At 34.6% G+C, this 16,967-nt stretch overlaps 2 protein-coding genes across 2 annotated transcripts; one reads left to right on the top strand and one right to left on the bottom strand.

Moving 5' to 3' along the window:
• Positions 1–854: 854 nt before the first annotated feature.
• LOC107593840 (UAP56-interacting factor-like) lies at positions 855–6,029 on the bottom strand (the record flags this gene model as incomplete). Its single annotated transcript, XM_016283718.1, has 5 exons — positions 855–1,421; positions 3,207–3,333; positions 3,622–3,696; positions 5,197–5,252; positions 5,934–6,029. Coding segments are annotated over 5 exons (456 nt in total), but the record flags the coding sequence as incomplete, so codon positions are not given.
• Positions 6,030–9,141: 3,112 nt separating this feature from the next.
• cpdp (CPD photolyase) lies at positions 9,142–15,096 on the top strand. Its single transcript, XM_016283717.1, has 7 exons — positions 9,142–9,160; positions 9,306–9,451; positions 11,695–11,893; positions 13,432–13,581; positions 13,661–13,782; positions 13,952–14,111; positions 14,737–15,096. The coding sequence occupies exons 1-7, from the start codon at positions 9,142–9,144 to the stop codon at positions 14,901–14,903; spliced, it is 963 nt and encodes a 320-aa protein (XP_016139203.1). The 3' UTR covers positions 14,904–15,096.
• Positions 15,097–16,967: the final 1,871 nt, after the last annotated feature.

Here is a 16,967-nt window from a genome sequence, read left to right as displayed (position 1 = left end):
ATATTTCACCTGTATTACACTATTTAATTGTATTGTAGTATTTGTCCCCAATAAAGTACTTTTACTAAATTTTTACGAACCACTAAAATTTGAAATAATAATTAGTTTTAAATGATGCAATGAATTTATTAAGTACAGAAAACAAAATTTTGTTTTACGATACAAATACATTTAACAATGTTTTATTAATTTTATATTTAGAAATGTATACACATTTTTCCTGTACCCCATTTATAGTCAAAAACTACATTTAGATGCACTATTTAATTGCATTGTAGTTGTATTTTCCCCATTACCTACCTAAATGAACCACTATTAAAACGTCAGATGTGACCCTGGAGCACAAATCCAGTCTTAAGTCGCTGGGGTATATTTGTGGCAATAGTCAACAATACATTGTATAGGTCAAATCAGCGATTTTTCTTTTATGCCAAAAATCATTAGGATATTAAATAAAGATCACGTTCCATGAAGATATTTAGTAAATTACCTACTGTAAATATATCAAAACTTACTTTTTGATTAGTATTATGCATTGCTAAGAACTTCATTTGGACAACTTTAAAGATGATTTTCTCAATATTTAGATTTTTTTGCACCCTCAGATTTTCAAATAGTTGCATCTCACCCAAATATTGTCCTATCCTAACAAACCATACATCAATGGAAAGCTTATTTATTCTTAAGCTTATTTATTAAATCTCAAAATTGAGATTGACCCTTATGACTGGTTTTGTGGAACAGGGTAACAAATAATTACTTAGTGTTGCATGAATAAACCCATGCAAAGGCTCTTACAAAGAATGCATTTAAAGTGTCATTAATCGGAACGTGGTTATCAAAAACGAGACACGTTTCACAATGTTTTTTAATTTGAAATCATATAAAACATCTTAAAACAGTCTTTTTTTGCTCTACAAAAAGAATGTTCTGTTTCATACATCTGCTTTGTGAAAACCCAAGTCTATCCAGAAATGTTTCAAGTCATAGAGCTGCAACAACTTTATGCATATATATAAAAAAAACAGGATGCCATCACATACCAAGGGCAGCTCAGGAGACGACAACGTAACTGAAACTCAGGGACGACAGTTAATACTTGCTTTGTGAGGACAGCATGGCAGCTTTTTAGAAAAATAAAAAAAAAATCAGTCACTTCCCCAACGTCTCCTTCTCCAGAGAACCGGCATATCCACATTCTGATGAAGTCTCCTCTATTAGGGCTAATCACTGTGAGTCATGAACAGCGTTAGTTCAGCTGTTTGCCTGTTCTGTCCTGTAGGATTGTTGTTGATCACACAGGAACAGAGAGTTCAGCTCTAGGCCACAGTGACGAAGCGGCCTCCTTTGCTGCTCTGCTGTGCTGCCGCCACACGCTGGTCCTTCAGGAGGCGGAACCGCTCGTTGAGGGTCATTTCAGTCTGATAGAGAAAAGAACAACAATGAAGACGGCCATCAGGTTCACCAGCACTGAGGTAAATGCGTTTCTAGCGGCTGATCTGGAACAGTTTGGTTTTTTTCTTCAAAGAGGAAAGCAAAACACCGGCTGAAGTTCAGTGCTGGAAGAGTTCATATTTGAAGTGCATGTAAATGTAGTCAGAGATTTACATTAGTTTTTTGGATTAAAAAAAAAGATCATGAAGGTGATTCAAACAAATTGTTGGACAAATCAGATATTGGTTCATGAGAATAAACACTACTTTTTCTTTCTTTGAAGTAATGCACCAAAATTTCACCAACCACAAATTTTCTGTATCAGACAAAAATAAATAAATAAAAGAAACCGTTGCATTTCATTGGCATTTCTCCAATGGCACACTTTTTCAGTATCTAGTTTATGCTTAATTTTATAATTAATAATTACAACAGTTGAAAAACAGTTGTGCTGCTTTATATTTTTGGGGAAACTATGATACATTTTGTTTTCAGGATTCTTTGACGAATAGAAAGCTCCAAAGAAACAAACATTTTGTAACATTAAAAACGCTCACTTTAGATCAATTTAATGCATCTTTGCGGAATAAATGTATTAACATTTTTTAACTCTAACGCCAATAGTAGTGTATCGGTTTCCACACAAATATTAAGTAGCACCATTATTTTCAACATTGATAATGAGATGTTTCTTGAGTATCAAATCAGCATATCAGACTGATTTCTGAAGGATCACGTGACACTGAAGACTGGAGTAATGATGCTGAAAATCCAGCATTTAAATTACATTAAAAAAAAATAGTAGTTTTAAATAGTTAAAATATGTCACAATATTACTGTGTGTATACTGTTTGTAATGCAGCCTTGATAAGACACTTCTTTCATAAACATAAAAAATTGTAATTACAGTACTGGTTATAAGTGTTGATTATTAAATAATTTGATCAACTTTATTTTTCGGGACAGTTTTAGGCTACATTCAATCTTTAATTTAGGTTTCTGCGTTTTGGTAAAAAACAAACAAACAATACATCAGTAATTTTTTGGTGTTGAATTATGCAAAACAAATGCATTCTTGCATGTCAATTTAAGATAACATTATTTTACAGCGTCCTCATTACATGTGCTTACTATAGTAATAACAATAAATTATATATAATCACATGCAACCAACCGTAATCTAACCTTGTAGTAAGTACAAGACGGTTCATTCATATTACTCAGTACTTAAATGTATAATTACACTGTAACAAAGGACATCTTAAAATTTACTATAAACATATTTCATTGACTCAATGATAAATACGATTGATATTTGTGACCCTGGAGCACAAATCCAGTCATAAGTAGCACGGGTATATTTGTAGCAATAGCCAACAATATATTGTATGGGTCAAAATGATAAATTTTTCTTTTACGCCAAAAATCATTAGGATATTAAGTACAGATCATGTTCCGTGAAGATATTTAGTAAATGTCCTACTGTAAATATATCAAAACTCAATTTTTGATTAATAATATGCATTGCCAAGAACTTCATTTGGACAACTTTAAAGGCGATTTTCTCAATATTTTCATTTAGTTTTTTTTTTGCACCCTCAGATTCCAGATTTTCAAATAATGCATCTCGGCCAAATATTGTCCTATCCTAACAAACCATACATCAATGGAAAGCGTATTCATTCAGCTTTCAGATGATGTATCAATCTCAATTTTTTTTTTAAACGGACACTTATGACTGGTTTTGTGGTCCAGGGTCACATTTGTCCTACCTGTTTCCCAACACTGTTGATATCAAACTGCAGGGTGACACCTTTAGGAGGTTTCCTCTCCGGCTCCTCTCGAGGAGGTGAGGGGCGTGCTGGAGTCACGGGGTGCAGGGACCAGGACTGAGCCGGCCTGTGCGGAGCGAAACCAAACATCATTACTTCTGTGTTCCCAGACTCACATTCACAACATGCTGGAGAGAGTCTCAAAGGTTAAACCTGCCAAACTAACAAGACAAGATGGAAACAAATGGATGGGAAACATGTGTGGCTTGTTAGTGAGAACATGCATCTTATCTGAACATCTTAATGAGTATCATTAGAAATACAAAAACACCAATTAAAAATCCAAATATCTGAATGGCAACTATTGTATGTCTTATGAAATTGTGCATCTGGGTCTAATCAAATGTAATCATACTCAGGCTGTGTTCTAGCTGTGGGGTTGTCTATTGACACAGTGAGGATGCCACTGTTGTTTGTAGGAGTGCGCCACCTGGTGGAGAAGAGAGGAGAAATCAGTAAGAGTTATTAACAGGAACAGCTTACAGTGCATCTACACTACTTTTCCAACATCTGCATTCATTTCTTAAAAAAAAACACACAAAAAAAAACACGTACAACAGTATTGTTGTAATATCACAACTTTTATATTAGAATATATTTTAAAATGCAATCTATTCCTGTGATCAAAGCTGAATTTTCAGTCTTCAGTGTCACATTTTGTTTCAGGATTGACTAATAGAAAGTTTAAAGGGGTCCTATTATGCTTTTTCACTTTTTTTTTTATTTTAGTCAGTGTGTAGTGTATGTTTGAGCATAAAAAAAGATCTAGAAAGTTAAAATTCTCAAAGTCCACTCCAAAGGGAGATATTTCGTTTTTTAAAAATCCCTTTTCAAGAACTACAGCGAACGGCTCGTTTGGACTACAGCGTTTGTTTTCCGGGCTTTGTGATATCACAAAGCGGCTCATTGGAATATCATTAAAAATAATTCCCACCTATAGAAATTTGAATGGTGGGGAGGGGTCGAGGTTGTGGTTAGAAGCTTGGTTGAGACGACGAAGAAGAAGAGCTGCTGCAGAGTTAGTGCATCAGAGAAAATGAAGAAGAGCTGTTGTGATGTAGCGTCAAATTTTCGGCATGTCTAGAACAATTCTTACAAGTATAACACGACGTAGCTGGGCGCCGCGGACAGACGCCGCCGGTGTGCCTACACTCATTTAAAATAATGTATTTGAATTTTAAAGATGTGGCGCGACGCTGCGCTTCTCTTCCGGTGTGCGACCGCCTGAAACGCTGTTTTTTTCACCTCCATGCCCAAACGTCTTTGTTTGGGCTTCCGAAAGTGGATGATGTCAGGAAACAGTGGTTGCAATTTATTTTTTAACTCTGTTCCTGAGCATTATAACCCCAATTTGCTATTGTGTGCTGTGCATTTTACTGAGGACAGCTTCCACAACACGAGGGAGGACAGTGCCGGATTCGCCAAAAGCTTTTGTTGAAAGACGGAGCAAGGGGGCGGGGCAGTACTGAAACACCGTCTAAGCTGTTCGCCAATCACAACGCACTGGGACAGCTAACCAATCACAACACATTTTGTTTTTCGGAAGGCGGACCTTCATCAAAGCCGGAACTAATCGAGCCGTTTGTGGCAGGCTGGGGGGAAAGGGATTTTAATAATGTAAATTATGTGAAAAATAATGCACCAAGCATGAGAGCGTGTTCTAGTACACCCCCAAAACAAAATCAAGACTTTGTAAAAGAGCATAATAGGACCCGTTTAAAAGAACACCATTTATTTGAAATCGAAATCTTTTGTAACATTGTAAATGTCTTTACTGACAGTTTTTACAAATTCAATGCAACCTTGCTGAATAAAATTATTTAAAATAAAGTATATAAAAAAAATCTGTATGACCCCAAACTTTTGAACGGTGGTGTAGTAGTTTGAATCAGAAAAAGCAAAAAAATTAAATTGAAGAATGTTTACTTACGAGCGCGTTCTCTGTGTGGCTTGAGCAGACTTTGTCTTCTGAACTTGTGTATGAACCTATTAAAAAAAAAAAAAAAATTGTAAAGTACTAATAGATAGGAAGCCAAATCAGTGCTCTTATATTTTAATTGGCTTATCTTTAAATTCATAATGCATTTTAAATACATTTTCATATGAACAGTCACTGATTGAAAACATAAAACCATTCTTGCTTTATTCTGGATAACATTTAAAGAGACTTTGATTCATTGAGTTTATTCAGCGAAGGATTGATATGAATTAAATAGCCTATGGTTTGATTATTTTTTGTGATTCATTAAAATGGTTCACAAGAGTAGTACACAAACCAGTAACAGATTAATGCCAATTCTAGTGATGAAAGGACCAGTTTCTAATTTAAATTTCACACTTTTCACTATAACAAGAACCAAACGCTTTGAACACTTTCATTGTGTACGGTACACATTCATTTCTATAAATACTACAGAGCAACCATATTCTTAAAAACTAGTTTTTAAACACTTTAAGCATGTATGCTAACTACATTACATATTTAAGTGAAACAAATGGCCCCTTAAAATGTGAAGAGGGTGTCACATGATCAGCACCCATGCATGCAGCTTTCTGCCCAGATCTTCCCTACACGTGCTAGTGACAACAAGCGCTAAAGTGAACAGCTTCTGTGCTTTTCACACATCTCTGTGTCAACTCTAGGCAGGAAGTTCATTAGCTTCTTACTTTGAGTCCTCTTCTGAAGAGGAAGGTGGCCTGTCGTGCTTCTCTCTGTGTTTGCTGAGCAGTCGGAGCATTCCTGTACAGAACAGATGATAAAACAAAAGGCAATCATTTTCACATTGAAACAACTTGGAAACAATAGAAATAAATTAGTGCTGTCAAGCGATTAATCGCATCCAAAATAAAAGTTTTTGTTTACAAAGTATATCTGTGTGTACTGTGTATATTTATTATGTATGTATGTATGTATGTATATATATATATATATATATTTATTTATTATGTATATAAAAGCACACACATACAGTACATATTTTGAAAATATTTACATATATACATAAATATAAATATATTTATTATATAAACATAACATTTTTTCTTAAATATATACATGCATGTGTTTGCATTTATATATACACATAATAAATATACACAGTACACACACATATATTATGTGAACAAAAACGTTTATTTTGGATGCGATTAATCACGATTAATCGTTTGACAGCACTAAAATGAATAAATCTTAATTTCAATTGGTTATTAAGTCCCACCCTAATTTCTAACTTTAATTCTCCCGCTTCACTGAGTTACAAATCTTACATGGACATTTTGCCTGTAATATATTTGTTTCATGTATACATGTGTCTTAAAAAAAAAAAAAAAAGAAATTAAAACTTTTAAAGGGGTCATATGATGCTTTTTTTTAAAGATCATTATTTTGTGTATTTGGTGTAACAGAATATGTTGGAAATGTAACGCCCCTTACCATAATCGCGAGCGTCAGCTTTCAAAGTAAATATCAAGAATAATCAAAATAATGAATAATGAAGAATAATCAAAATAATGTCGTTAGTTTTACCATCAGTTCAAGCCTGAAAGGGCAACAGAGTCGTGTGACAGACACAGTGATGGTGCAGTACACAAGCCGCGGTTAAGACAGCTGACGTGCTATGATTTCTGACAGACAGTTCACTCTCCTGTGATGTGACCCTGTTCCCCTCACACACACACACACACACACACACACACAACGCGTTACTCTGTGCTGCGCAAAACTCCGCATTTGAACAGTCAATAGCAAATACTTAAACTAATAACAAAACATACTTACAGTCGCTGATTCAGAAGCACCAGATCGTCATAGCAAAGTCAGAATTTACCCTTTTTTAATTTATTTTTTAATAACACTCCAAAGAGAAAGGACAATTTGAAATCGCATCATATGACTCCTTTAAAGATGCATTACATTGATCAAAAGTGGCATTTATAATATTACAAAAGATTTCTATTTCAAATAAATGCTGTCCTTTTTAACTTTCTATTTATCAAAGATCTCTGAGAAAAAAAAAGTATCACAGTTTCCACAAAAATAATACAATAATAATACATGTTTCTTGAGCAGCAAATCAGCATATTAGAACGATTTCTGACAGATCATGTGACACTGAAGACTGGAGTAATAATGCTAAAAATTCTGCTTCACATTACAAGAATAAGTTATATTTTAAAATATATTAAAACAATTATTTTAAATTGTAACTTTTAAAAAATATCACCGTTTTAATGCATTTCAAGGCTGTATTTATTTTGAAATGCTTAATTTAACAACCCCAAACTTGAATGGTAGAACACAATATTCTGAATTCTGCCTAAAAAGATCCATCTTGGTCTCATATGACCATAAAATCTCATCTGAAACTTGAGTTCCTTTTGGCAAATGTATGCTTTGATGTGGACTTGAGTTGCGTCTTCTCCTGCACCACGTATTTCATGTGTACTTTCACAAGGTACTGCACATGCAACAACTCTAACTCAGATATTAAATGGTCGGGAAATGCGGTCAAACACAGTCAAGATATATCTTTAAACACGTTTGCCAATCAATAAAACACCGATAATGGTGATGATACATATTATATTACGATACAAAGAGATTGCTGCAATGTTAACACTGATAAATCACATGTAAAATGTCACAATACTAATCAACTATACACACACACACACACACACGTCTGGTCAGCTATCCTTGTGGGGACTCTCCATCTTATGAATAAAATATAATTTTTCAAAAATGTTATTTTACCATTTTTTTCTTATGCTCTAAACAACGTAGTGACATGAAAAAACACTAAATTCACAAAGTTTTTTATTTCTGGTTCTCAGGAGGATATATAAATATATATTAATATATATTTTTAAGGAAAAAAAAATTACCACAATTACATTTTATATTATTTCCATATTTCCTGTCTTTTTTTAGATAATTGAACACTTCTTCTTTAATTCTTGATTGCATTTGTCTATTCCCTAGTAATATCTTGAGTGATACTTTATCATATCCCATCAAACCTAATTTAGGATTAAGTTGATTTCTTTCTCTTTCATGCACATCACATTCGAGAAGAATGTGCTTTACTGTTTCTGGATTCCCACATTTATCACATCTTCCATTTTCATGCTTCCCCTATTTTGTGTAAATTGAAATTTAAAGCTGAATGTCCAATCCTCATTCTTGTTATAATAACATCTTTCTTCCTACTCCCACCTCTTATTCTCTCTTCACCTACACACCCCTGTATCTGGTAAAGATGCCTTCCTTTTATTCCACTATCCCATATCTGTTGCCATATCTTTCTTACTTCAGTTGATATTATTCTCTTGATTTCAGACTTGCTAATTGTTATATTAATTTCACTGTGAGTGCTTCAGAGCCATCTTAGCCAAGCAGTCCACTTCCTCATTTGCCTCCACCCCAGTATGAGCCGGTACCCATAGCAAGTATACCATTAAATTCTATGTACCCGTGGGGACCACAATTTAGGTCCCCACCGTGACACGAGCTCCCATGAGTCTGTGTGTAGTCAGGTTTAAGTCCCCACCAGGACATATAAACCAGTACTCACACACACAGAGAGAGGTCAGAGATTGCTGATTGCGCTGCACACCACGCACGCACGCGCACACACACACACACACACACACACACACACGGCTAGTTTGATCTGTGGCATTACCTAAAGACATGTCAACCTTATCGAGTTCCTCTGTACTTCCACCGCCGACCGATTTATAACTAGATTTACTCATTCTGCAGTTCGCGCTATGACAGAAATAAAGACGCAAACAACACACTGCCTACACGATCCAACAACACGAAATTAGTGCACTTCGTCAAATTTGGTGCAGCAAATTCTTTGTTATTGTTATGCAAAACGAATCGTTGGGTAACACAGCAGGAGCGTAAGCCCCGCCTTACAAAACCAGCTGCACGTGAGAAAATTGTACAGCGACAGAATTATCAAAAGTGCATTTGGTTTCACGTGTTCGGAAGTGCATGCTTCATATTAGGTAAACGGTTTCTTCAATGAGCTCTGGTGCCTTGCTGGGAAGCGTCTGAGAAGCTGGAATATGGAGCCAGGACGATACGAGGCAAAATCACTAAACTTCTGCCAGAATTCCTCTCAGAGATTCCTCTTGTGGACACTCACCCACACTCTGCTTCTCGTACAGCTAAGGTTTGATCAAGGATTCTACTGTAGCTGTTCCAGAGATGTGATTGTTCCGTTTTTATGTCAATTTGTAGATGGATTCTGACCTGAAGTATGATCGTATGAATTGCACAAATCTGATGAAAAAAATGCTGATTTTCAAATACATTTCAAATGTATGGATTTAATAAAATAAATGAAAAAAAATAGAAAATTATGTTTAAATATTAAAATAACAAGCGAGGGGGAAAAAATAAGAAAAAAACTTGAGTGAATGTAGGTTACCATTTCATATGTATATATTTTTTATTTTTCAGCCCAGTAGTATTAGTGGAATGGTAATATTTCTTTATTAATAATAATAAGTATTTTTATTGTTGTTGTTAGCTAGTGGTAACGCTTATTATAATTGAAGTAATTATTATTATCATTATTATTATTAATAATAATAATTACAACAACAATAAAAACAATAATATATATTTTGCATTATTATTATATTTATATCTAATATATTTATTTGAAATAGTATTCTTTAATTGATTTTATTTTCATAATATATAATAAAAATATTTGACTAAATTGTTTTGACTAATTATTATTAATATTATTGTTGATTAGTATTAATAATAATTATTATTATAAATGGAATTATTCCCAAAAAATTATAACAATAATAATAAATTAAATAATATATTGTTTATTATTATTATTATTATTTAATCATTTTTTGCAGTAAAATAGTAGATTTGGATAATGTATTTATTCATTTATATATTTAATTGTATTTAAAAAAAAAAAGCTAAAAATATTTAAAGAATAATAATTATTCGTTATTAGAATGAATTGAATTATTATGATTAAAAATAGCAATAACAACAATAATATATTATTTTTTGCATTATTATTGTTGTTGTATTGAATGGGGAAAAAACTGGTTTTCCTTTTTTTTTTATCCTTAGCTGATCACTTGCCTGTTGTAATCTGTGAAGCACGTTTTATGTTTTGTTCATTGTTAGCGTTCTCAAATGCATTATGACTTGAAACCCTGGTTCTACTGTAGCTGTTCCAGAGATGTGATTGTTCCGTTTTTATGTCAATTTGTAGATGGGTTCTGACCTGAAGTATGATCGTATGAATTGCACAAATCTGATGAAAAAAATGCTGATTTTCAAATACATTTCAAATGTATGGATTTAATAAAATAAATGAAATAAAATAGAAAATTGTTTAAATATTAAAATAACAAGCGAGGGGGAAAAAATAAGAAAAAAACTTGAGTGAATGTAGGTTACCATTTCATATGTATATATTTTTTATTTTTCAGCCCAATAGTATTAGTGGAATGGTAATATTTCTTTATTAATAATAATAAGTATTTTTATTGTTGTTGTTAGCTAGTGGTAACGCTTATTATAATTGAAGTAATTATTATTATCATTATTATTATTAATAATAATAATTACAACAACAATAAAAACAATAATATATATTTTGCATTATTATTATATTTATATCTAATATATTTATTTGAAATAGTATTCTTTAATTGATTTTATTTTCATAATATATAATAAAAATATTTGACTAAATTGTTTTGACTAATTATTATTAATATTATTGTTGATTAGTATTAATAATAATTATTATTATAAATGGAATTATTCCCAAAAAATTATAACAATAATAATAAATTAAATAATATATTGTTTATTATTATTATTATTATTTAATCATTTTTTGCAGTAAAATAGTAGATTTGGATAATGTATTTATTCATTTATATATTTAATTGTATTTAAAAAAAAAAAGCTAAAAATATTTAAAGAATAATAATTATTCGTTATTAGAATGAATTGAATTATTATGATTAAAAATAGCAATAACAACAATAATATATTATTTTTTGCATTATTATTGTTGTTGTATTGAATGGGGAAAAAACTGGTTTTCCTTTTTTTTTTATCCTTAGCTGATCACTTGCCTGTTGTAATCTGTGAAGCACGTTTTATGTTTTGTTCATTGTTAGCGTTCTCAAATGCATTATGACTTGAAACCCTGGTTCTCAAATCTTGCCCTGGAGGGCCAATGCTCTGCAGAGTTTAGCTCCAACCCTGATCAAACTCACCTACCTGTGATATTCAGGTGTGTATTATTAGGGTTAGAGCTAAACTCTGCAGGAAAGTTGATCTCGTGGGCCAGATTTGAGGATCCCTGTTCTACATAAAAGGTGTTTTCCCATCTTCTTCATTTCAAAATCTGTGTTTCAGCCAGTGGACTGGGAGGAGGTGCTGTCGTGTCTTGAGGTGGAGCGCAGTGTTGGAGAGGTGGACTGGGCTCAGCCTGGCTCCTGTGGCGGCATGGCCATGCTGGAGTCCTTCATTGACCAACGGCTGCGTCTCTTTGCCACTCACAGAAACAATCCCAACTTTGATGCCCTCAGCCATCTCTCCCCATGGATCCACGCCGGTCAGTTTACACTCTGTCTTATGTCATGTTCACACGTACACGGGTATTTTTAAGTACACGGGAGTTTTTCCTTCTTCCATTTTTAAAGAGGCCATAGGATGCTACATGCACTTTTACAAGTTGTTTGAACTGAAATGTGTGTTGGCAGTGTGTGTACACAACCACCCTATAATCATAAAAATCCACCCAGTGTTTTTAAAAAAAATCTGGTAAAATGTTTCCCCTTTTCTCAAATCGAGCCGATCTCAGATGCCTGTCTGTGTGACGTCACAAAGACAGGCCCCTCCCACGATAGTTTGATTGACAGTAGTGTTTCAGCACAGACTGGACTGGCGTCTTACCTTAGCTCCGCCCTGAGTGACTGTCATCAGTCCGCCATTGTTTCACCGCCGGAGCAGATGTAGACAAGAATGAGTCCTAAGCGATTGAGGTGTTCTGTTGTTGGATGTAATAATGAACACCGCAGTCCTCATTTACTCCTGATATCTGAGGCGCTGAACTTGCAGTGGATTACATTTGTTTCTGAAGGGAATGCTCCCCCGATCTACATGAATTTATGATTTATCATAGATTGATCGTATCTACGATCTACGATCTACGTTCGCGCGAATCATTCGTGATCCAGCCTCATCTACAGAAGAAGTGAGTATAATGTTTTGTAATGAATCTTTGCAAATCGCCTTTCCTAATAATGTGCTAATTAGCAAGTTTCACGATGAATGCGGCTAAAGTAAACAGTCTCTCTAAAAGAGCAGCTCGGAAGAGAGGGGCGGGGGCAGCAGAGCTCATTAACATTTAAAGGAAAATGCTACAAAAACGGCTTGATCTGAAAAGAGCTGTTTTTGACGGGGTAAAAAAAGTGTTTTTTACACTACTATTGAGAAATTTTAACCAAACTATGTTACAGACTTTTCATTAAGACCCCAAAAATCATATCAACTTGTGGAAAATGGGCATCATATGACCCCTTTAAAAAAATCTCCGTCCACATGAAAACGCAAACGCATGCTATGATTCGCCATCAAGAGCATGCCAAACCAACAGGTGGCGATATAATCTCAACCGTAAAGCCATGTTGGCCAATCAGAAGCCTGAAAAAGTCTCCAGTAGGCGGAGATAACCATGCAGGAGCTGACGTCACAAGCCAAAAACTCCGGTTTCGCGGTCTACACGATAACACTGCAACCGGGGTTTTTGAAAATCTTCACCCTGGCAGGCGTTTTCAAAAATGGTTGGTTTCAGTGACCTGGTGCTGCGTTTGCGTGTGGACGAACGGCCTAACCGTGTAGAAAAAGCCGGGCCTTAGTGCTTTTTTTTTTAATGATATTCATGCAGTGCTATAAATGGGGTTCAAAACAATATTGTTGGAATGACCAAAAAAAAAAAAAAATTACAATTTCTTTTGTGACCCACTGAAGTCCTGCAGGTTTGGAAAAACATGAGAGTGAGAGAATGATTTTTGATCTTTATTTTACACCATCCACTTTCTTCTAGATGTAGTTTAGGGGTTCTAATAGTTGGCATGTTTTCTCTTGAAGGTCAGTTGTCTGCTCAGCGTGTGGTGAAGCAGGTCAAACGAGAAAAGAACGCCAGCGAGTCTGTGCTGTCTTTTACCGAGGAGCTGGTGGTGCGCCGGGAGCTCGCCGACAACTTCTGCTTCTACAACCACAACTATGACAACATTTCAGGTGAGCGCTGTGTCAGTCGCTTTAATCGCTCGCAGGCTTTCTGCAGGTCTCAAAAAGTTTTCAATTGTATATCTCACAGGTGCGTATGATTGGGCGAAGAAGACTTTGCAGGATCACGCTAAGGACTGCAGACAGTACCTTTACACAAAAGAGCAGCTGGAGAACGCCAAGACCCATGACCAGCTGTGGAACGCTGCACAGGTAGCTCAACATTAGCGTTTCACTTGAAACGCTTTAATTGAAGTGTGTTGTCTGGTGGTTTCATAGTATAGTTTTTGTCGAAGCCACTCTCGAAGCCACTGCTGTAATGGCAAACCCAGTGAATCGAGCCAGTAAATGCATTGAAATGAAGTCTCCTGGTGTGTTGTAGCGTCAGCTGGTGTTAGAAGGGAAGATGCATGGGTTTCTGCGCATGTACTGGGCAAAGAAGATCCTGGAATGGACTGCATCTCCTGAAGAAGCCCTCTCTATTGCTATATATCTGAATGACCATCTGTCTTTAGACGGCTGCGATCCCAACGGATATGTGGGTGAGAAACCTGATGCTTTGATTGCTCTAGCACATCAAATACATTTCTTATAATAAATTATTAAAGTAGTAGTAAGCTTATATATATATATATATATGAAAGAATAGAAGAAATTCATACTTTTTTTTATTTTATTTAGTTTTTTTTTTTTTAGCAAGGGTGCATTAAATGAATCAAACCAGTTAAAACTGTAAAGGCAAAAACAGTAAAGGCATTTATAATGTAACAAAAGATTTAATGTGATTGCATCACAGTTTCCACAAAAATATGAAGCAGCCCAAATGTTTTCAACATTAATAATAATAATACAAAATGTTTGTTAAGCAGCAAATCAGCATATTAGAATGATTTCTGAAGGATCATTTGACACTGAAAACTGGAGTAATGATGCTGAAAATTCAGCTTTGCATCACCGGAAATAAATTACATTTTAAAATATATTTAAATAAAAATAATAGTTATTTTAAATTGTAATGATATTTCACAGCATTACAGATTTTACTACATTTTTGATCAAATAAATGCAGCCCTGGTGAGCATAAGAAACGTCTTTCAAAAACTGACCTCTTACTGAACTTTTTTTTGTATTTGATTATATGAATTATTTTGTTTAATATTCTTGCAGGTTGCATGTGGTCCATCTGTGGCATCCATGACCAGGGCTGGGCAGAGAGGTCCATCTTTGGCAAAATTCGCTATATGAATTATGCTGGCTGCAAGCGGAAGTTTGATGTGGCTCAGTTTGAGAGGAAGTACGCTGCTGTAAAGGAGACCTCCAAGAAATCTGTCTAGTTTCGTTGGTCAAATTCTGAAAATCTACTGACTGACATAACATTTCAGTTCTCATTGTTTGTACTTGTTTTAAAGGGACTGTATTTAAGGGGATTTTTTTTTCTGGCAGACATTTTTCTGTAGTAAGGGGAAGATTATTAATAAGATGCTATATTTGTTATGTTGTTTGTTGGTATAAAGGCTATTGTCTGTCTTATGTGTTTACTTGTGCTACTTCTGATATTCTTTTTTTTAATGAATCATAGGACCTATAAGTTTGGTCTGATGTTACAAAGTTCTCTACGGTCATGCATTGCAGACTTCAGAAATGCAATGTATAGAAGATGTACTGTTGTTTTCTGCAATTTTGTTTATGTACAATGATGGAAGAATCAATCACCAAAAATAAAAAAAATTTTAATACACAACACACTGCCTTCGATTTATAAACTCCCTCAAAATGATCTCACTGGGGGGCCTCAGTGGACTTCTGAGAGGGCCAGAGGATGACTTCAAATACTTCATACTTAAATGCTAAAAAAGTCAGTTTTAATAATAGCTATTATTTTATTAAAGCATTAACTGGTGGAATGAAACACAGTGATATTTCATAGCAGGTTATAAAAATGAGTGCAGTTCTTATGAAGTGTTTTCACACATTAACTTTAATACAATCATTATTATAACATAGAAGTGTAACAATGACAATTCAACGGATTTTTCTGTTCTTTTTAATGGATAGCTAATGCATTTGATATAAGGATGCATATTTCATTGAAAGTGTTCAACATTAAGTTAAACTAAAATGATTAGATTTCCGAGCATGAAGAAATAAAAAGCATTGAAATAAACATGTTATGTAGGAATACAAATGAATTTATATTAATTGAAAAAACATTTAAAAACAAGAACATGAGTAACAACAACAAGATATTAAGTGTAATGACAAATTATTCAAAGTATATTGTACTTATCCTCCAGATCTGGCTATTAGGAATATTTACATTACTTAGAATAATGTATAAATATGTACATTATTTAGCATATTATGCCATTGACAATGTCCCATGACATAATCAGTGAAATGCAAGCACTTTTTATAATCTTGGATCTGACAGCTGATGTATTGCTCTGCGTCATGTAGGGAGGAAGCAGACAGATAAAGATGGAAAAGTAAACAGGTGGCGGAGACCAATAAACTGGAGTTGGAGAGATCTGTTATCATCAGCATTCCATCCTTAAAGGAGACATATTATGCCCCTTTTTTACAATATGTAATATAAGTCTGTGGTGTCCCCAGAATGTGTCTGAAATTTCAGCTCAAAATACGCCACAGATCATTTATTATATCATTTATAATTTATAACAGCAGAAACACGCTGTTTTTCGGGCCTGTCTCTTTAAATGCAAAGAAGCTGCTGCTCCCAATTTCAGCTCAAAATACTCCACAGATCATTTATTATATCATTTATAATTTTAAAACAGCAGAAACACACTGTTTTTCGGGCCTGTCTCTTTAAATGCAAAGAAGCTGCTGCTCCCCGCCCCCTTTTCCAGAATAGAGCTGCGCCATTACAGCTCCTACCTGCTGAAAACATCTGTTTTGGTTCTGATTATCATGTTTATCGCGCTGAAATCATGCGGTTTAAACCATATGAGCTTAAACTTCTGATATAGGGTTTTCTGAGAGCACACATCCGAAGCACACGGACAGAAAGCGGCTGTCACAGAATGAGAGTATAAAACGAAGTTCTCATTCACACACAAGTTTACATTAAAAACACACATGAGTTACAAAAACAGTGGGTTATGTCTGTGAAGGTAAACAGCTGGGAAATGAATCACATGTTTATTTTAGATCTGTGTGGCAGCAGCAATATACAGTAAATAAATCAATAAATCCACTGCTCTCTTGTCTCCTCTGAGGCTGGGACTCTAATGGCGCTTTTCCACTGCGTGGTACGACTCGGCTCGACACGGCACGGTTCGGCTCAGCACGGTTTGCGTTTCCACTGCAGTTCAGTACCGCTTTACAGTTGGCGGGATTTTTTCACATGTCGTTATAGTTGCGCTGCCTCTACTACC

The sequence above is a fragment of the Sinocyclocheilus grahami genome, unplaced genomic scaffold, assembly GCF_001515645.1.
Source record: "Sinocyclocheilus grahami isolate Dianchi unplaced genomic scaffold, SAMN03320097.WGS_v1.1 scaffold176.1, whole genome shotgun sequence".
In the NCBI taxonomy this organism is placed as follows: Eukaryota; Metazoa; Chordata; class Actinopteri; order Cypriniformes; family Cyprinidae; genus Sinocyclocheilus; species Sinocyclocheilus grahami.
Note: the sequence above shows the minus strand (reverse complement) of the source record. Positions and strands in the feature narration are given on the sequence as shown.

Bases quoted from the DNA above. Each gene is read 5' to 3' on its own strand.
- cpdp (XM_016283717.1), top strand. The intron at 11,894-13,431 runs GTCAGTTTACAC...TTTCTCTTGAAG, and splicing joins CTCCCCATGGATCCACGCCG to GTCAGTTGTCTGCTCAGCGT. The intron at 13,582-13,660 runs GTGAGCGCTGTG...TATATCTCACAG, and splicing joins CAACTATGACAACATTTCAG to GTGCGTATGATTGGGCGAAG.